This window comes from Pavona decussata, unplaced genomic scaffold (genome assembly GCF_977016875.1).
Source record: "Pavona decussata unplaced genomic scaffold, jaPavDecu1.1 SCAFFOLD_490, whole genome shotgun sequence".
Classification (NCBI taxonomy): domain Eukaryota; kingdom Metazoa; phylum Cnidaria; class Anthozoa; order Scleractinia; family Agariciidae; genus Pavona; species Pavona decussata.
The window spans coordinates 1-17,578 of record NW_028145820.1 but is presented as its reverse complement, the minus strand read 5'-3'; the positions used below and the strand labels follow the sequence as shown (position 1 = coordinate 17,578).

Here is a 17,578-nt window from a genome sequence, read left to right as displayed (position 1 = left end):
ACAGAATCTGAAACATTTGAAGGCCACAATAGCGAGAAAATCTGAGCGGCTTTTGCTAACTAGTCAAGTGAGATAGTCTTTCAGCGGTCAAAACAAACTGAACCACCTGATAAGTGTTGCCAAGCGTTTGATAGTGCAAAAGAGGATCTTAAATGAACTAGGAAATTGTAAAATGAAGTTTAACAAAATAATATTGGTCCTAGTCTGCTGACCCTGCTGTAAATTCTTCTTTCCGCTCATTTCTCACTAGTAACAATAACACAGTGCTTTAAAATTCTTCATAATTCCGCCAAGCTTAATTTCCACCGACCACAAGTTAGAACTTACATAGGCAAATTTACTTTCAAGTACTCTGCTTCTGTCATATGGGAAACTGTCCCCATGGCATTGAAAAGAACAAAAAAATTTAAAACAGGTTCAAGGCCCGCCTGATGTCTTGTCAATCAAAAACTACAGGTTCTGTCTAATGATCCAATATAATAGTATGTACTGTAACTATCTAATTATTGTATCTGTCTATTATTGATTGATTGATTGATTTTTTTTTTTTTGGTTTTGTTCTCCTTTCATTCAGGTTGTCCTGTTTAGATTTCTTCGGTATCTCTCTAACAAACCTTAATTTCACACAAATGTAATTCTGTCTATTAATATACACCACTAAAAGATCGTAAGAATCAACATGTCAATTGAGAAAAAGCACAAATAAAGGTTATTATTATTGTTATTATTATTACCAAATTGACAAGTGTAAATACCTAATCGAAATCGCTCGTGCGCTTGAGTAAGAAATGAGAGATCATTGCGATTGACTTGAAAAAAGCCTTCCATACTGTTAATCTGCACCCATGTTAGTCGATAAATTAAATTATTACGGTTTCCGCGGAATTATCCATCAGTGGTTTTTCTCCTATTTATCAAATTGTACACAAACTACTGACATTAGCTAGCAGACTACAACATGTAAATTGTGTTGTATCTCAAGGCTCTGTTCTGGGACCACTTCTCCTCCTGCTCTACATAAATGACATTCAAAAATGCTGTTTTTGCTCACTAGAATTTATGCCAAAAAAACTAATTGATCGCACTATCTTTAAATCTAGACAGAAAAAACTTGGCCAAGCTAATCGGACCAAATTCGCAGGTCTCTACGTCGATGAACGTCTAACCTGCAAGCATGACATCAGCTTTATATGTAAACAAATGACATTGCAGAAGTGAACTCCATTTCTCTACACGCAGAAAAGGGTTAGAACATACAAAAAACTCGCTTGTAAACAGACAAAGTCTTAACGGATTGTTCCTGTTACATATCTTGCTGACTTTGTGAATATTGCATACACCCTATTTTTTTTTAAATCGGACTTTCCACCGCAAGCTTGTCATGGTACATCCTGAAGCCCAATATACTGACTGATACTGGAAGAATGAATTCGTAGGGACTAAGCTAGGATTCTAACTCATTCTGCAAAACTGATCTTATTTATTAAATGAAATGATGCTTATTTCATAAACATTGGGAAGTGATCGGCTGAAAAATTCCCCAAAAAGCCATGAAGAGAGTCAATTCGTGTACAGAATCACCGCTACTTTTGAGGAGTTGGGAGTTTAACGTTAAGATTATTCCTAAACAGTCACACTTTAAGCTTACACTTTGATCAAACTGAATAAAACACCCCGACAGCCGTGTATTTTCTAGACAATTGTACCCTCGATAACTCGATAACTGTTTTCAATTTGCCTTCAAGGTTCGAGTTATCTCGGGAGTAGACTGTAGCTACATACGTTAAATATCGGTTCGCGAACCGCCCACGTGCTAGCTAGCTAGCTAGCGCAAGTCACTAATTGAATCAGCACTCAGATTTCAGATTTCAGATTTCATTCGCAAGGAAAGTTCGAGTTCTGGGCAAGCAACTGCAAAGCCGAGCCTAGAGTCGGTGAGCCTTAAAAAAAAAGTTTCTGTTTAGCGATCGCTAAACATCGCCACAGCATAGAGAGATGTAAGTTTATACAAATGAGCTTTGAATTCGCTTACCGCACCCCAGTTTGTCCACAAGGGAGATATTTATACCGCCCGACTTCGACCTTCATTCGCTGCAAGGAAAGAAATTCTGGGCTTCGTGACAGCAGTGGCGTGTCTTCTGACGAACAAGGGCTTCATCTTGCTTTGGGATGGCTTAATAACCGCCAGAGAAGTTCCGATTGTAGGCTCACAAGCAGCCCAGATGCAAATGTCAACATGGCGCGACCTGATAAACAGCGGACTAGCGTCCAGCCCGCGCTCGGCCCCCAGAAATCCAAGATGGCGGAAAGATCCCTCAGAGGGTGAAATTTTGACCCGAGTTTAGCCTTTCAAACGGTGGATTCTAGCAGATTCCGTGAGGCTCGAACCGTATAAAGTGGAGATGCCTAACCCAGACAGCTGTGCAGGTGACTTTAGCGAAGGTAAATTGTGTTGTGGTTAGGGTTAGGGTTCCATCCGAAGAGCAAATTAACTCGAAATTTTCCGGGCCCGATTTATGAGTTTCGTATCTTTGTAAATGCTTAAATTTTTAGCCGATCACATGAGTGGAATTATAACGAATTTATTTAAAATTTAGCATTGAAAGCAAACAAAAATTGAGACGAATAAAGCGTATGGTATTTGACCGCAATGAAAATCTCTATTCCCATTTCCCCGACCCCACGGGTTTGTGAAAAATTGGAAACCAGTTCGGCATAGAATCAGCCAGCGAAATAAATACCTCATTTTCAATCTGGGAGCCTCGACAGACACTCAGAGACCGGAATACTTCGTTCATCTCAGTTTGAAAATGAGGTTCTTTTATTTCAGACGATAGATGTGACAATATATATATTCCAACACCACGCGTTTGTCTCCTCCAAATCAGTTTATTTAAAAACGACACTGGCCTTAAGTACACGCTTGCTCGCCTCGGGGGAAAAAAAAAAAAAAAGCTAAACAAAACCAAAAAAAAACAAAAAAAACAGAGAGACCGAAAACTGCAATTGGCATAGCGAGCATCCTAAAAACTGAATCGACAGTTCAAACATTAAATAGCATTTTGCCCTGCAAAAGCCATCAAGGATTGTTAATTTCTTTTTTTTTTTTTCTTTCAGTCCTCTTCAGGATGAACCTGCTTGTGTACGGTCCTCGGACTTGTCAGCATGCGATAGGAGTGCGTCCTGCCCTTGGCGGCTTTGACGGACACGGGAACAAGGCAGTCCAGGGATTCTGACCAGCATGTACCATCCAAATGTAAGCTGTAAAGATTGCCACCGTCCGACTTAAACCACAGCAGGGCTGCCATCCTGTCAGGAACAAAGGCTTGTATGCGCGCTAGCAGAATCCTGGGCTGTTGAAGGGTACTTTCCGCCTCGACCACTGCAACAAAGTCGCCGACCTTGATGACGTCATCACCCTGGTCAACAGCCGCGGCTGTCGATTGTTCTCCTTCCTCTGCTGCCTTCCTGGCTAAGGACACAGCCATCGTATTTTTCTCCACCGCGGTTCGTTTGTCGTAGGTGTTCTGGGCCATCTCTCTGGAATGGCGGAGTGCCTTCGCGAGGCTGTCTTTCATTTGCTCCGTGCAGTCACTGCGGAGAAAAATTAATGTTGTCAATTATAAAGCTCACTGGGAAAGAAAGAAAACAAACTGGAAATGGTCGACTTTTACGTAACTGGAACTTCCCTGTTGTACTGATTGATTGATTGATTGATTGATTGATTGATTGATTGATTGATTGATTGATTGATTGATTGATTGATTGTTCGATTGGTTGGCTTATTGATTGATTCATTCATTCATTGATTCTAAGCCAAGGCGTAGAAAGTTTGTTTCCTGCAGAACTTCAGTTTAACTTCAAGTCTTGGTTGTCCAAGATGCTTACTAATGCTTACTAATGGGCGAAATAAATCCAGGGTTTCGTAGTTCAAAAAAGTAAGCTGTGACCAGTGGTCTAATTACCTGCGGTTGTATGCCCATGTGATGAAAGCTGATCGCAGCGAATTGATGCTGACAGCACAACCAGTTAGTTTGAGAAACATGCCTTTGATGTGCTGTGAGAAGGCAGCGCTTGTGAATGGGCGGCCATTTGCATTCTGCAATAGAGAAAGCGAAAGATATTTTAGCCCCATGACAAAGGGAAATAGCTGTAAAAGATCAAATGAAATGAGTTTGACATTTTGTGGGTGGCGATCTCTTGTTTTTGGAAAATAACGTTTCATCCGAACAGTGGCCTTAAGGCCTTAATTGAAAGATTATAAAAGCAAAGGATTTGCCACTCACCACAAGAAGAATGCCAGTATCCTCCTCACCACTACAAAGTTCAGCTCGGTGAATCTTGACGTAGTCGTGCACCAACTTTGCTAGTTCACTTCCAGCCTAGGGAGAGAGTCGGACTTATTTTTAGTTCCAAATATTTTTTAGTCAGAATGTGATCATGTGAGTTTTTATTGTAAATAAAAATAGCATTAACTTTGACTTTCATTGTGCATGGAAGTTTGTTTTTTTTTAATTTGATTTTTTTTTTCTCAATCTACAGGGCCCCACTAAATATCACTTTCGTGGTGTGGGCTCCCTGTATAAATATTGTTGTTGTTATTATTATTATTATTATTATTATTATTATTATTATTATTATTATTATTATTCTATTTTTTACGTGTAAATAGCAATTTGCTTGAAATATGTTAAGGAAATTATTTAGCATTAAATTATTGTCATTGTTACCTCCAGTTCCATTTGCTCGTGACCATTAAACTTCCAAGTTTTGTAGAGTTGAAGGTGTAAAGTAATGGCCCCAGAAGAGTGCAGCAGGATGACATTGCGATTTCGGTAATTGGCTTTTATGAATGGTCCATCGAGGTCCTGCAGAATTTCTAGGGTGCGTATCTCCAGCCCACGTGACGGAGGTATATGGCAGTACAGACTCAGTAACACCAGGTCCATTGCTTCTTTGGCTTTTGGTCTCCTGAGACGGGTTGCCTCAAAAATTCCCCGCTGAGTGGCGCAGGCCTCTAGAACGCCTTCCCTGGGAAATATAAAATCATAGCAGTTATTTAATATACCTGCCAAGACCTTTTGGTTCTCAGTCATAGGGCTTCTTGTGAACCTTAGTTTAAAAACAAAATTAAAAGCAATTTCCCCCCACCCCTCCCCCTCTCCGTTGTTAATTTTCGGTAAAAATTCTCTTTTTTTTTTTAAATTTTAATTCAATTTTATTTAATTTCAATTTTATTTAATTGTTTATTTATTTATTTATTTATTTATTTATTTTTTTGTCACTGTTTGAAACAGACCGGTTGCTTTGAAAGGAAATCAAAAATAAATAAATATTAAAAAAAAAAAAAAAAAAAAAATTAAATTTTAGGAGCTTATCGTTGTATTCATTACTCACCACGGGAGCCAGCGGTTTAATGCTGACAACTCTTCTTTAGTCTTCGGCCTGTCTAATTCACCCTGGCGTTGAAGCAAGGTCGCCTGCTTTCGAAGCTGTTTTATCAAGCTCACACCTTCGTAGTCCGGCGCTCGATCACGGTGGATAAATTTCAGCGGATACAAGATAGAAGTCGCATGATTCGCCATCGTGGCTGAGCTGAGTCCACGAGCATCCTAGGACGCAAATGCAAAACTTAAAATTTCTACAGATCAAAACAGTCGAAAGTGCCTACAATACAAAGCAGGGAGCTTTTTTTTTTGATCTCAGAATAATGCATAATTAAGTCCAACTTAACGCCTAAAAAGGTCCAATCCCTCTGTTCGAAGGCCCCACCCATAACGAACTCGGTCAGGTATGCGCTCTCGCAAAACTAGCAACCTTGTGCAGTCGCAAATCAGAACGGCATGTGGGAAATAAAACTAGCTCAGAGACCGTATAGCTCAGAGACCGTTGAACGCTGGAACTGGCCACTTGTGCAAAGATGCGCTTTTTAATTTTACGGCAAAGTACTCAAAGCTACAGGTCGTTCTAAGGATTTCTTTTTACGTCTGAGGAGAAGACTTCAGATTTGGTTTCAGAGTGTGGACACGCCGGCGGAATTTCCCCGATCAACACGGTCACAGAAAGGTGTTTCACCGCGACTTAACTTATCAGAAGAGAGAGAGACTCACCCGCAAGTAATCCAAATAACGCTCGATTAGAGAAGCATCTTCAAATAATTCGGGCTTGATAGAGCGTCCTTCATTCCTTGAAAATCCCAGGAAACCTGCAGTTTGAATAGACAAAAAGAATTCAGGTTTAGCGCAATGTGCTTGACGTATTCAACCAGAAGATACATATAGGCTCCAAAAAACAAGCGTCGTAAACTTTCATTACACTGAGGAATACTTACAACAAACGCGTTCCTCCACTTTCAGGTACGTTGTTTCTGCTAAGAACTGTCCGTGCCGCTTGAGAGAGTGTTGCTTTGTGAAAAACGAACGCACTTGTCTCAGAAATTGACGCATATTGTCGCTCAGCTGCGAAGCCTTAAGCGCATAGGCCCTCGTGCAAGAGGCCTGAGGTTGCTGGATCCTTGGTCGCTTGACGGCCGAGCAGTCATCTGCTGAATGTTCATCACTGGAGATTTCAACGACCTCTTCAGGTGGTTCGTCCTTGACGACAGCAGTTGGGCTCGGTGAAACCGGTGTTTCGTTGTCGCTGGAAACAGGTGTCTGTTCGTCTGGCTCCGTCGGCGTGAGGTGGGGTGCGTCCAGATAAGCTGACGAAATCACTAAATTTGATCCCTGGTGTTCCTCGTCTTCTGAATCGCTAGTATAATCGTATTCTACTACTTGGACGAACGGCTCCATGTTTAAATCTTCGACCTGTGGTTGATGGTTGAAATTAAAGGTGAGAAAATTTAGGGACGCTACTGAGGCTTAGACGCGTACCATCGCTCACTCTGATTGGATGCCGCACTGAGCACTGTGATTGGTCGATAGCGGTTCCGTTGAGCTAGTCTCAACCTCCAAAAAGTACAATGAGTTATTTTTAAGAAATGGACAACAAACTTTAAGTTTAAACCGAGACATTTTTCGATCGTTCAACGATCATTCTCAGTTGTGAATTCGTAATTCGCGTAAGGTCATGACTGGCGGAGTAGAAAACGCATGGAGGTTTTATACCGACAGAGAATGAATATTTCGAAACTGATAAGGCGTTTAGTTCAAGAATTGGCGTAGGCGCCCTTAATTTTTTCATAAATTTTACGCCCGTGAAAATATCCGATCTGCCTTTATTGTAACTCAACAGCTATAAAACGCATGGAGAAGATTTAAATATTGCTAAATTTGAAAAACGATGTACTGTGTATTAAAATAAAAACGCGGGGCATACAGTATATATTTACTGAGATATGGACCTATTAAACTAACAGAACAGGGGCACTCAAACGGATCGTTTTTTTACATTTCTTACGTTTTGAGGTTACGAATTATATTATTACGTTTGGAAGTTATATTTCTTACGTTTGAGGGTTACAAATCCTTACGTTTGGGGGGTTAGATTTCTTACTTTCGGTGAAGTATCTTTTCGGAAGGCCCTTAATCCCCTACAGTTTTCTAAAGGGAATTTTCACCTCGAACTTTCGTGATATGGGAAATTTAAGGCCTGGCCCCAGTTGTTCAAAGGCCGGATAACTTTATCCAGTGGATAAGTCACTATCCGACGGTTTCAATCTGTGCAAAGATTTCAGTATTTCATCGTGTACAAGCGAATATGCACACTCTAACCACAGTCTAGTTTAGGAGTGTACGAAAACCTTGGACAACGTTTAACGTGAAGTATATTTTCAGGCCCGTAGCAAGGCTAAAAAAAAAAAAGGCCGAGAAAAATGGTTAAACAAAACTACTCTCCCCGCCTCCCGGCCCGTCACCCCAAAAAAGAGACAGATTAGGGAGTTTAAGATACAACGAGACATAAAAAAGCGGTAGATTTAGTAAGCAAATCAATAACTTTGCACCTGCGTCACACCTTTTGGTACATTTCTTTGCCGTTTATTTTTTCGCGGACTAATGACCACGTGAAATTTAATTTCACGTTTGAAGGAGGACGTATACAAACGAGGACAAATTTTTCTTTCTCTTTTTAAATTTGGAATCGGGCAGTGAGAATCCGACTGCAGGAAAATTTTGCTCTTGAGAGGACATATTTGTGTGGCTTTTGACAACGCGGGAATACTAAATTGTTATAAACTAAGGGCATTTATGTTGCTATCAATGAGCGGATGTCTTAAAAAACAAGTAGTTTATTTCAACAGCTTTCACGGTTTGATATTGGTTGATTTCGATCAATTTTGGTTCTTATTTCCGATTTACAAGGTAGGAGCGCCTTCGTTACCGTTGTATATAAAAACAAACTGTTAGCGAAAGAAACTTACAGGTAGTAAACAAATTATTGAAGGTTGTGAAAAGGCACTTACTTGCAGCACCAGAGTTCAAGACTGATTGATCAGTGCACATTAATCTGTTTTAATTATCCTTTTTTGGCACATTGTTTATTAACTTCCAAAAATTCCCTTGCTACGGGCCTGATTTTAGACCCCGAATAGTGCCTTGTCCAGCGGATAAAGTTATCCGGCCTTTGAACAACTGGGGCCTGGCGTTTTCGGAAAGGGAATAAGACCTAAGGTTTTCGGGAATTTCAAAGGAAAGGAGGTTAAAAGGAGGTTGTAGGAATAATAATAATAATAATAATAATAATAATAATAATAATAATAATAATAATAATAATAATAATAACGCTCTTATTAAAATACGCTCTTTGGCACGTTCGCTTGAAAATTAAAAAACCTAAGGTTTTCGGGAATTTCAAAGGAAAAGAGGTTAAAAGGAGGTTGTAGGAATAATAATAATAATAATAATAATAATAATAATAATAATAATAATAATAATAATAATAATAATAATAATAATAATAATAACGCTCTTATTAAAATACGCTCTTTGGCACGTTCGCTTGAAAATTAAAAAAGAATTTGTCTTTGAAAGACTGTTCTAAAAGGGTCCGTTCCTTGATACCCTGGAAAAGAAGTCTCTTGTTTTCGTAGTTTGTTCTTACGAGTGGACGACGGAAATAATTCTTTGTCCGTCTTTTATAGGTATGAAATGATTTCACGTTCAGGGAAGTATATTTTCCAGTGTTTCGAAAAGCACGGCCTTTTTTTCTTCAGGGTATGTGGAATGAAGTGACGGCGTTTTTAATTTTTGCTAGGATATTTTCTGCCAACTGTAGACAGTTGTTCGTCCCCTCTCCAACGCTAGCCTGCCAGCAAGCTCTTTTGGGGGTGGGGGGCGGGAGGAGGAAAGCTTTCTCCCTCCCGCCCACCACCCCCAAGGGAGCTTGCTCGCAGGCTACTTCAACGCGCGCTGGTGGTAATGAACACGCCCCAGTTGTTCAAAGGCCGGATAACTTTATCCGCTGGATAAGGCACTATTCAGGGTCTAAAATATACTTCACGTTAACGCTGTCCAAGGTTTTCGTACACTCCCTAACTTAACTGCGGTTAGAGTGTACATATTGGCTTGTACAAGAGGAAATACTGAAATCTTTGCGCAGATTGAAACTGTGGGATAGTGACTTATCCACAGGATAAAGTTATCCGGCCTTTGAACAACTGGAGCCAGTTATTTACCGAAGTGGGGGTAAATAGTGATGAATCGCAGCTTGGTAAATATTCATCACATTCACCGACACTTGAGCTGAATAATCGTTTTGGTACGAAAGTGAATGCGCGATTAACACTACGGCAAAGGCTGGATAACTATAACGCGCGCTCGTGGTAATGAACAGTTATTTACCGAAGTGGAGGTGAATAGTGATGAATCGCAGTTCGGTAAATATCCATCAAATTCACCGACACTTGAGGTGAATAATCGTTTTGGTACAAAAGTGAATGCACGGTTGAATAAATGCTACGGATAAACACAATAACTATTGCAAATTATAACTAGAAATTTTGAAATCTCGAGCGCCACGCAGTGAGCGATTTCTTATTGTACAAAGTTCCGTCTTGTACAAAGTTCCGTCTCGCTTTCCTGCAGACAAATAAAACTTTTGGAGATAATTGTAAATGAGCGTGAAGTTTCTATTTTAGGCTTGCTTTAGTTACAGTTAAGGAATTAAACGTCTGGTCGCGCAGATCTTAGCGAGAAGGCACAAATCTTTGCGTGCCAAAGACGCCGGCGGAAGTCAACAAGCACTTCCGGCTGTCAAACACCACATTGTTAGAAACAAGATTCTGCGCTTCAACAATGGGGAATCTTCCCTATTTGGTAATGTTTTTTTTAAAGCATCGGAAGAGAACATTTCAAAACTTCAGTCTATTTTTCGCTTTGGCAATTAAATTTTTCGCAATCGTATGTCACAATTCAATTCAATTCAATTTTATTTACACTTATTACGACTGAATACAATATATTTTACAGAATGTGAACCAGCCACATGTAAACATTGTAATTTATTTTTAGCGCAGTCGACTGATTTACCGAATATGGCTAAACTTATTTACGCAAGCAAATTTCCCCTTTACGTCAATTTCCTAACTTAGTTCGATGACGAAATTTTATTTTTTAATAAAGGCAAGCTCCTTCAGTTTGTGTGCTCAGTTCAGTCAATTCTAAGTAACCGTAGTAGTTTCCGTCTTAATTTTACGCAGTATAAACTTCATGGCTCAGAAGAGGAGTGCACGGCTCGCTGGCCTTTCAACTTCCGAAGCGTCCACTCGTATACAACAGCGCCGTAGATTAGCTGCTAGCTTTTTGGACAGTGAATCATCTGAAGTGGGTGCACGAGACACTAGGTGGGTTGTGTTTACTGCGTGTAACCTAAAAAAGTTTAAGTTTCAAGTTAATTATTTCAGCCAGCTAGGAAGACCAGTCTCGCGACCTTCATCAGTTACAAGTTCTCAAGTTTCACAAACGATACGCTATTGATCATTGAATGTAAACAGCGCTATATAAATATTTTTTTCTCGCGTAGGACACAAGAGTCGTCTACCACTGATGAAGATGAATCTCAAGAAAGGTGAGCTCTCAGATGTTCTTTTATTAAAAAAAAAAAATATTTCTGCTGATTTTTGCTAAGTAAGCGACTCCACCCTAACCCCGCCCCCCTCACTTACTGCCAAGTGCGTTAGTGTAATGACTGACAATTACCACATTTTTTTAATTTCAACACTTAGTGTACAATGTACAGTGTGTTTGTTCTTTGGAGAGCGTGTGCAAAGCTAAAAATATCTGAGTTGAGTTTTCTAGACTCACTGTCATGTCTACCTTAGATATTTAGCCAACCACCCCTTCCCCCTACCCATAAGGGGGACTGGCTAATTTTGCTAATTAACACTCCCACCCCCTGCCTCAGCAGAGGTGAGCCAGACAAATCATAGTAATACTTAAAAATGTGAACCAACTTTTGAAAGACATGTATGGCAGTCAGTCAGGAGAATGAACATTTTGATCACGGGTTAAAGAGCAAGATGAAAACCTTGGTAACTTTAGATCATACAACCAATGCACTAATGACTGACATTTAAATATTCTTTTGTCTGCATTCAAATTAGCCTCACTAGCCTCGATCTTGAGTTCAAATATCAAAAGAATATTTTACCTAGTTCAAGGCCAGTGAGGCTAATTTGAATGCAAACAAAAGAATATCAAAATGTCAGCCATTTTTGCATTGGGTCTGTGGACTAGTCAACTTTCGTGCAGGCTGTAATATGCTGTCATTAAATGTTGCCCTTTTCTGTCAAAACCAGTACACAGAAATAGGCAATTCATCAGTGACTTTGCTTTATAATTTTAGCTGAAATGGATTACTGAAAAGAAGAGGTATTCACTATTGCTAGTCACTTTCCTGTTTGTGAATTACCAGAGACTGATTATGGTTTACAAGTTCTTAGTTGGAAAAAAACCACAATATTATTTCTTTGTGGTGAGTGTTCAAAAATTTGTACATCAAAGCAAAATCACTGACAAAGTGTAGATTGAGTATTTAAAGAAATATGAGAAAAGTTACAGTCAAAAACCAATCCGTCGCAAGTGACAGGTATTTCTGAGAGGGAAATGAACATTTCTCTGGAAATCATTCCCAAAAAGACACATTAACTGAAAAAAAAAAAATTATTGAAATACTTGGAAAACAATACTTAATGCTTTAATGCAAAGAAAAATTCATAACTTTATACTGTCAATAAATTGGCCAAATTTCTGTGGGGGAGGGTTGAAATCCCATTGAGGACATGCAAATATTATTTCAAAACTCTGTTCATATTTCAAAAATACCTGTCACGCATGAGAGATTGACTGTGATATAATCCCATCTTTATCACTGGGTGATAAAAGCACATTTGTACCCGCAGTTTCATTGACGACTCATCTCCGCAGAGGGGAAATGAACCCGGCTTCCATGCTGCTGTTGACAATCGCCACGAAGAAGAGGCGGGTCCATCTGGTGAGAACCTTGACGTTTTGCCGGAGAGAGCTGGCATAGAACCTTTCTTTCCAGCCGGTCTGGCAGAATCCGCAGAACAGCCAACAGACTTCAACTTTGAACTTTTTTTATTCGACACCCTGAAATTATCACGTGGTTTATTTCCGGAAGATCAAGAAAGTTCAGTAGAATTTAGGACCCTGCAGGAATGTCAGGATTACTGTCAACGATTTGTAGAAGGCAGAGAAGAGTGGTTACACCAACAGACGACACCACACCCTGCTGACGAGTCGCAACAAATGCTGCAGGAGCTGAACAAAGTCACCATGTTCCGTCATACTGGAAAACCACTTTGTGAGAGAATGACAACAGGCAATGCGACGTTGGATTACCGCTTGGGAGATCTACGTCTCGATATTTTTGGAAACGTAATGTGTCTGACCGCCCCATCTTGGAGTGATATATCTGCCCAGTTCATGCACGGTTACCCTAAGCGTCTGATCAGAGAATCCCATCGTGGTGTGGTACCAGGGAACATGATTATCGCTTCACGGATATCCAATCAGGCGATCCGAAGTTTATCTACAGGTAAAAATTAACATGAGTATTAATAATTAAAATTAAAATCACAATTTGTATATCTTTTATTGTCATGACCTTAGGGGCTGAATAAGCCTTGATATTACAAGGAGAAATTTGATGCTGATCACTGTTAAGGAAAAATGCACCGTTCAACCATGTAATGTTGTACAGTGTAAACTTTAAGGAATAATAATAATAATAATAATAATAACAACAACAACAATGTGTCAATAACAAAATGATTGGTTCTTAACAGCCCATATTTATAGCTTAATTTTGCTACGTAACTCCAAAACTGTCCGATTTGACCTGTCCGGTTACTAGAAGCTTGTAATTGGACAGGTCAAATCGGACAGCTAAAGAACCAATGACAATCAACTAGCAAATGCCACCAGCCAATGAAATTTCACTACATGGCACATGATAACCAATCAAAATCAATGAAAAAATTGTGACCAGGTAAGCTGTCCAGCTTCAACTGGAAAAGAAAAATGGAGGAAACTAACTGGTCCAGTGACTCCTATTCAGACAATTTTTCTTTAGACTTTGACAGCTTGTTTGATACAATTGATTGGGCATATTCCAAGACTGAGATTGCTCGGCCGATTTGAAGTTACTCGCCCAATTACTCCCTGAATCGTACTCCACTCAGTCCTATTACCATTACTAATAATAATTCATATTAAGTCAACTTCTTACCTTCGAAGGTGACATTGCTGCATTTGTCTCACGGAAAATGGTTGAGGGTCTCGGCTTAACCACAGCAGAATTGATGCTTGCCCGTACTACAGCAATCCGATATGCAGGGAAACGCGATAAGCCTGCTCGATTGGTCGACCTGATGGCAAGATTTGGACTGGACTTTCTAACAATAACACCACTGAGTAGGGAAAACATTCAAGGCCTTAGGAGTAGTAGTTCAGCACACTGGAATGAACTGCTGACATCTGCCCCACAGGAAGATTCTGGAGAGTCTGAAAGCAGCTCGGATGAATCAGCAGAACTGTCGGTGTCATGGGACACACGCGATGAGACCGGAGATTTTATGCCCGGACCGGATGTTAGTGGTCATGAAAAGGCAGTCAGGACGCACATTGCCAATATGCTTTTATTGTACGTGTCCAGAAGTTCTGAAACCACTGAAGAAAGAGAACAGGAAGTGGCCGCAGCAGAGCGAAGACCCAGTGGAAGTTCAGGTCTCCACCGAAGGAAACGAACTGTACCTAGACGCGTTGTTGCACCAAGTACTTCCCAAGCCAGCAGCTCCACAAGTTCCAGACAGGAACCCCAGGTAGCCTCACAAGCTCAGCAAGGAGAAAGCCAGGAAGTTTCCACTGTTAGCCCCAGAGATACGCTCTTAGCTTTCCCAGGAATTGCAGGTACTCGCATACCAAATGAAGCATCGCTGAACAGGCTGCAACAGTTTCTGCAAGAGAACCAGCCCTGCAGTGTCCAGAATCAGGTAAGAGTACGACACGATATTTTGAAATTTGAACAGGCTGTTTTAAAATCAACATGTCAGTTTTGAACATTGTAGTTGACAGTTAATTGTTGTCTACATTACAACAAAGTGTTTCAAAAATAATTTTCCCAAGAACTTGGAATTTGGATCATTTTAGGGACAGATTTTTCTAGAAATCTTCAAGATTCCATTCAAAGAAGAATTCAGATGTTCTGCACTGTAACCAAAATACAATTTTTTGTCTTATTCTTATGGTGGAGTGTCACTTAAAATAAAATTACTTCAGTGAAACTTTGCATTGTGAGAAAAAGACAATAAATTGCTCATTGAAAACCTAATTTTCTGTGTGATGGTAAAGAGTGCAACGTCACAGTGCATTCCAAAATTGATTCTATGTGTTAATTGCATTGCTGTCTGTTGTTTTTTCTAGGTTGACGTCAGCTCAGCAGCAGTAGACTTGAACGTGGAATCAGCTCGAAGTGCATACCAGGGCTTGCGTACAACAACAGTGAATGGTGGCGTGCAAGAAATATGGCAGGCTTGTAAAGCTAACTGCATGTGCCTGGGTGAGGCCATAACTGCTTCCAGCCAAGGCCCAGAGCCTGACGAAAACTGCGTGTATCGTGTCGTGGATGAGGAAGGCGGAAGCGTTTCCACAGTGAGCAGCAGTTGCAGAAATGCGGATTGTCGCGTTTGCCTTTTAATGAACAAACTGGACAAACCTACACTAATCGCACTTGGCATGAAGCGAAATGAACGTCTGACTGCCATGTTACAGCTGAGCCCTTTCATAGCACATCAGTTGAACTCGGGCGAGGTTCCAGAAGACCGCAGGAAAGTACTTGTTCAGGCATTCTGCGAATTACTGAGTTGTTCAACGACCAGACTCCGAAATGTGGCCAATGTCGGTTTCCTGGTTATGCTGTGCCCACACCTGCTATTCCTTAATCTTGAACGAGGGTGGGGTAATGTCTGGTCCAATTTGTCGAAAGTGGCGACAGCAGTTGGTTACCATGGAGACCGCCGAAGCCAACTTGCAGCTTTGGTTTTCATGCGGCGTAGGTGCGTTCCAGATGGTAACAGATGGCTGTGGTTTCTGCAGACAGATAATCGTGAAGAGGAAAGAGAGGTCAACGAAGCAATCTTTGGGTCCGCTGAAGCTGAACCAGCCGCAGCGTCAGTTGAACCAGCGTCAGTTGAACCAGCGTCAGTTGAACCAGCGTCAGTTGAACCAGCGTCAGTTGAACCAGCTTCAGTTGAACCAGCGTCAGTTGAAGGAGCAGCCTCGGCTGTAAGTTAAAATGAAGTGCAAAAATTATTAAGAGCAGCTAGGCATGATGTGAACACTAAGACAATGAACAGCTAGTTGTAATCAGCCCGTGAAGCCCTAAGTTCTCTAATCAGTAGTTTTACTGTAAGGAAGTAAGGAGAATTTTTTGTTTGATGTTGTAATAATAATAATAATAATAATTGTTTGACAAAGGCAGAGCTTTGAGCAAGATGGAATTTGCTGTAGATATATATTTTGAAAGAAAGTTGTGTCAGAGTTTGCATGAGCTGGCGTTTCCAGGGGTTTAGTCGTTGACATTCGGCAAACTGTCTGCATTTGAGGCCAGAGCTGGGTCTTGGCTGGCGCGCGTAGTTCATTGGTGTCTGCCTGCCCGTTGACGGAGGCTTTCTTGATAAAGTATTGACTTATAGAGCAAGTTGGAAGTAAGGCAAATATCCCAAACAAAAGAAAAGATGTGGGTTTTGGGTCTCTTAAACAGGAGTGACCTGGTCCGAGCTGTGCTTGAGCATTGACCAAGACTGAATACATTTCTAACCGATAATTGGATAATGTTTTGACTTTAGAGACAAAGCAATTTAGAAGTTTTGTAGGTGGAAAGACGGTTGCTTTTTGTTTTGTTGTTGTTTTTTTTATCAAAGAGAAGATGAAATCACTTACACTTGACATTTTGTAGCTCAAGTTGAGTATTAGAGTCGTATCGGTTGTCCTTACAGATAATAATAATAATAATAATAATAATAATAATGAGTATTATTATTATTCATTGTTGTCTTGGATTCTAAGTGCTGTCTTTAAGTCCATACTACCAACTAGCATGATTGTTATTGTTGCATAAGCAAGTTAAAAATATTATAACCAGACTTTTAGGGCGATAATAATTTAGGGCAACAAGGTTGCTGCATTTGATTGTTGTGCAGGATAGTTTTAGCTGCAGGTAGGATTAATTTACCACCAAGTCTGTTGTGTGCCCTTTTGTAATTTCAAAGATCAACTATAATAATTATGGCAAATAGAAAAGCCTAACCGTAAATATTTCTAACCGCTGGGGCTTAGAAAGCAGGCTTGAGAAAAATACTATAATATTATTGTACTATAATTGTAGTGGGATTTTCATAATAAAAAAGGAGATTTTGTTGTTGATAATAATTTGTAGACAGAGTCTTTTTTCTGCACAAAAAACACATCTTATTTTGAGAGAGTTGGGGTTTGCAGGGGTTTAGCAGCTGGCATTCGGCAAACTGTCAGCACAAGAGCCCGAAGCTGAGGCTTTGCTTGCGCGCGGCATCTAGTGTTGAATGCGGCCTGCGTATTGAAGGAAGCTTTGTTGATTAAGTAGTGACTTGATTTACAGAATCTGAAACATTTGAAGGCCACAATAGCGAGAAAATCTGAGCGGCTTTTGCTAACTAGTCAAGTGAGATAGTCTTTCAGCGGTCAAAACAAACTGAACCACCTGATAAGTGTTGCCAAGCGTTTGATAGTGCAAAAGAGGATCTTAAATGAACTAGGAAATTGTAAAATGAAGTTTAACAAAATAATATTGGTCCTAGTCTGCTGACCCTGCTGTAAATTCTTCTTTCCGCTCATTTCTCACTAGTAACAATAACACAGTGCTTTAAAATTCTTCATAATTCCGCCAAGCTTAATTTCCACCGACCACAAGTTAGAACTTACATAGGCAAATTTACTTTCAAGTACTCTGCTTCTGTCATATGGGAAACTGTCCCCATGGCATTGAAAAGAACAAAAAAATTTAAAACAGGTTCAAGGCCCGCCTGATGTCTTGTCAATCAAAAACTACAGGTTCTGTCTAATGATCCAATATAATAGTATGT

At 40.1% G+C, this 17,578-nt stretch overlaps 1 protein-coding gene across 1 annotated transcript; it reads left to right on the top strand.

Moving 5' to 3' along the window:
* Positions 1–13,691: 13,691 nt before the first annotated feature.
* On the top strand, positions 13,692–17,074 carry LOC146450138 (uncharacterized). The gene is made up of 2 exons (XM_085100698.1): positions 13,692–14,452; positions 14,883–17,074. The coding sequence occupies exons 1-2, from the start codon at positions 13,727–13,729 to the stop codon at positions 15,750–15,752; spliced, it is 1,596 nt and encodes a 531-aa protein (XP_084956824.1). The 5' UTR covers positions 13,692–13,726; the 3' UTR covers positions 15,753–17,074.
* Positions 17,075–17,578: the final 504 nt, after the last annotated feature.

Excerpts from the sequence above, each read along its gene's own strand:
- LOC146450138 (XM_085100698.1), top strand. The coding sequence starts at position 13,727 with ATGGTTGAGGGTCTCGGCTTAACCACAGCAGAATTGATGCTTGCCCGT. Across the intron at positions 14,453-14,882 it reads CCTGCAGTGTCCAGAATCAG|GTTGACGTCAGCTCAGCAGC; the intron begins GTAAGAGTACGA and ends TGTTTTTTCTAG.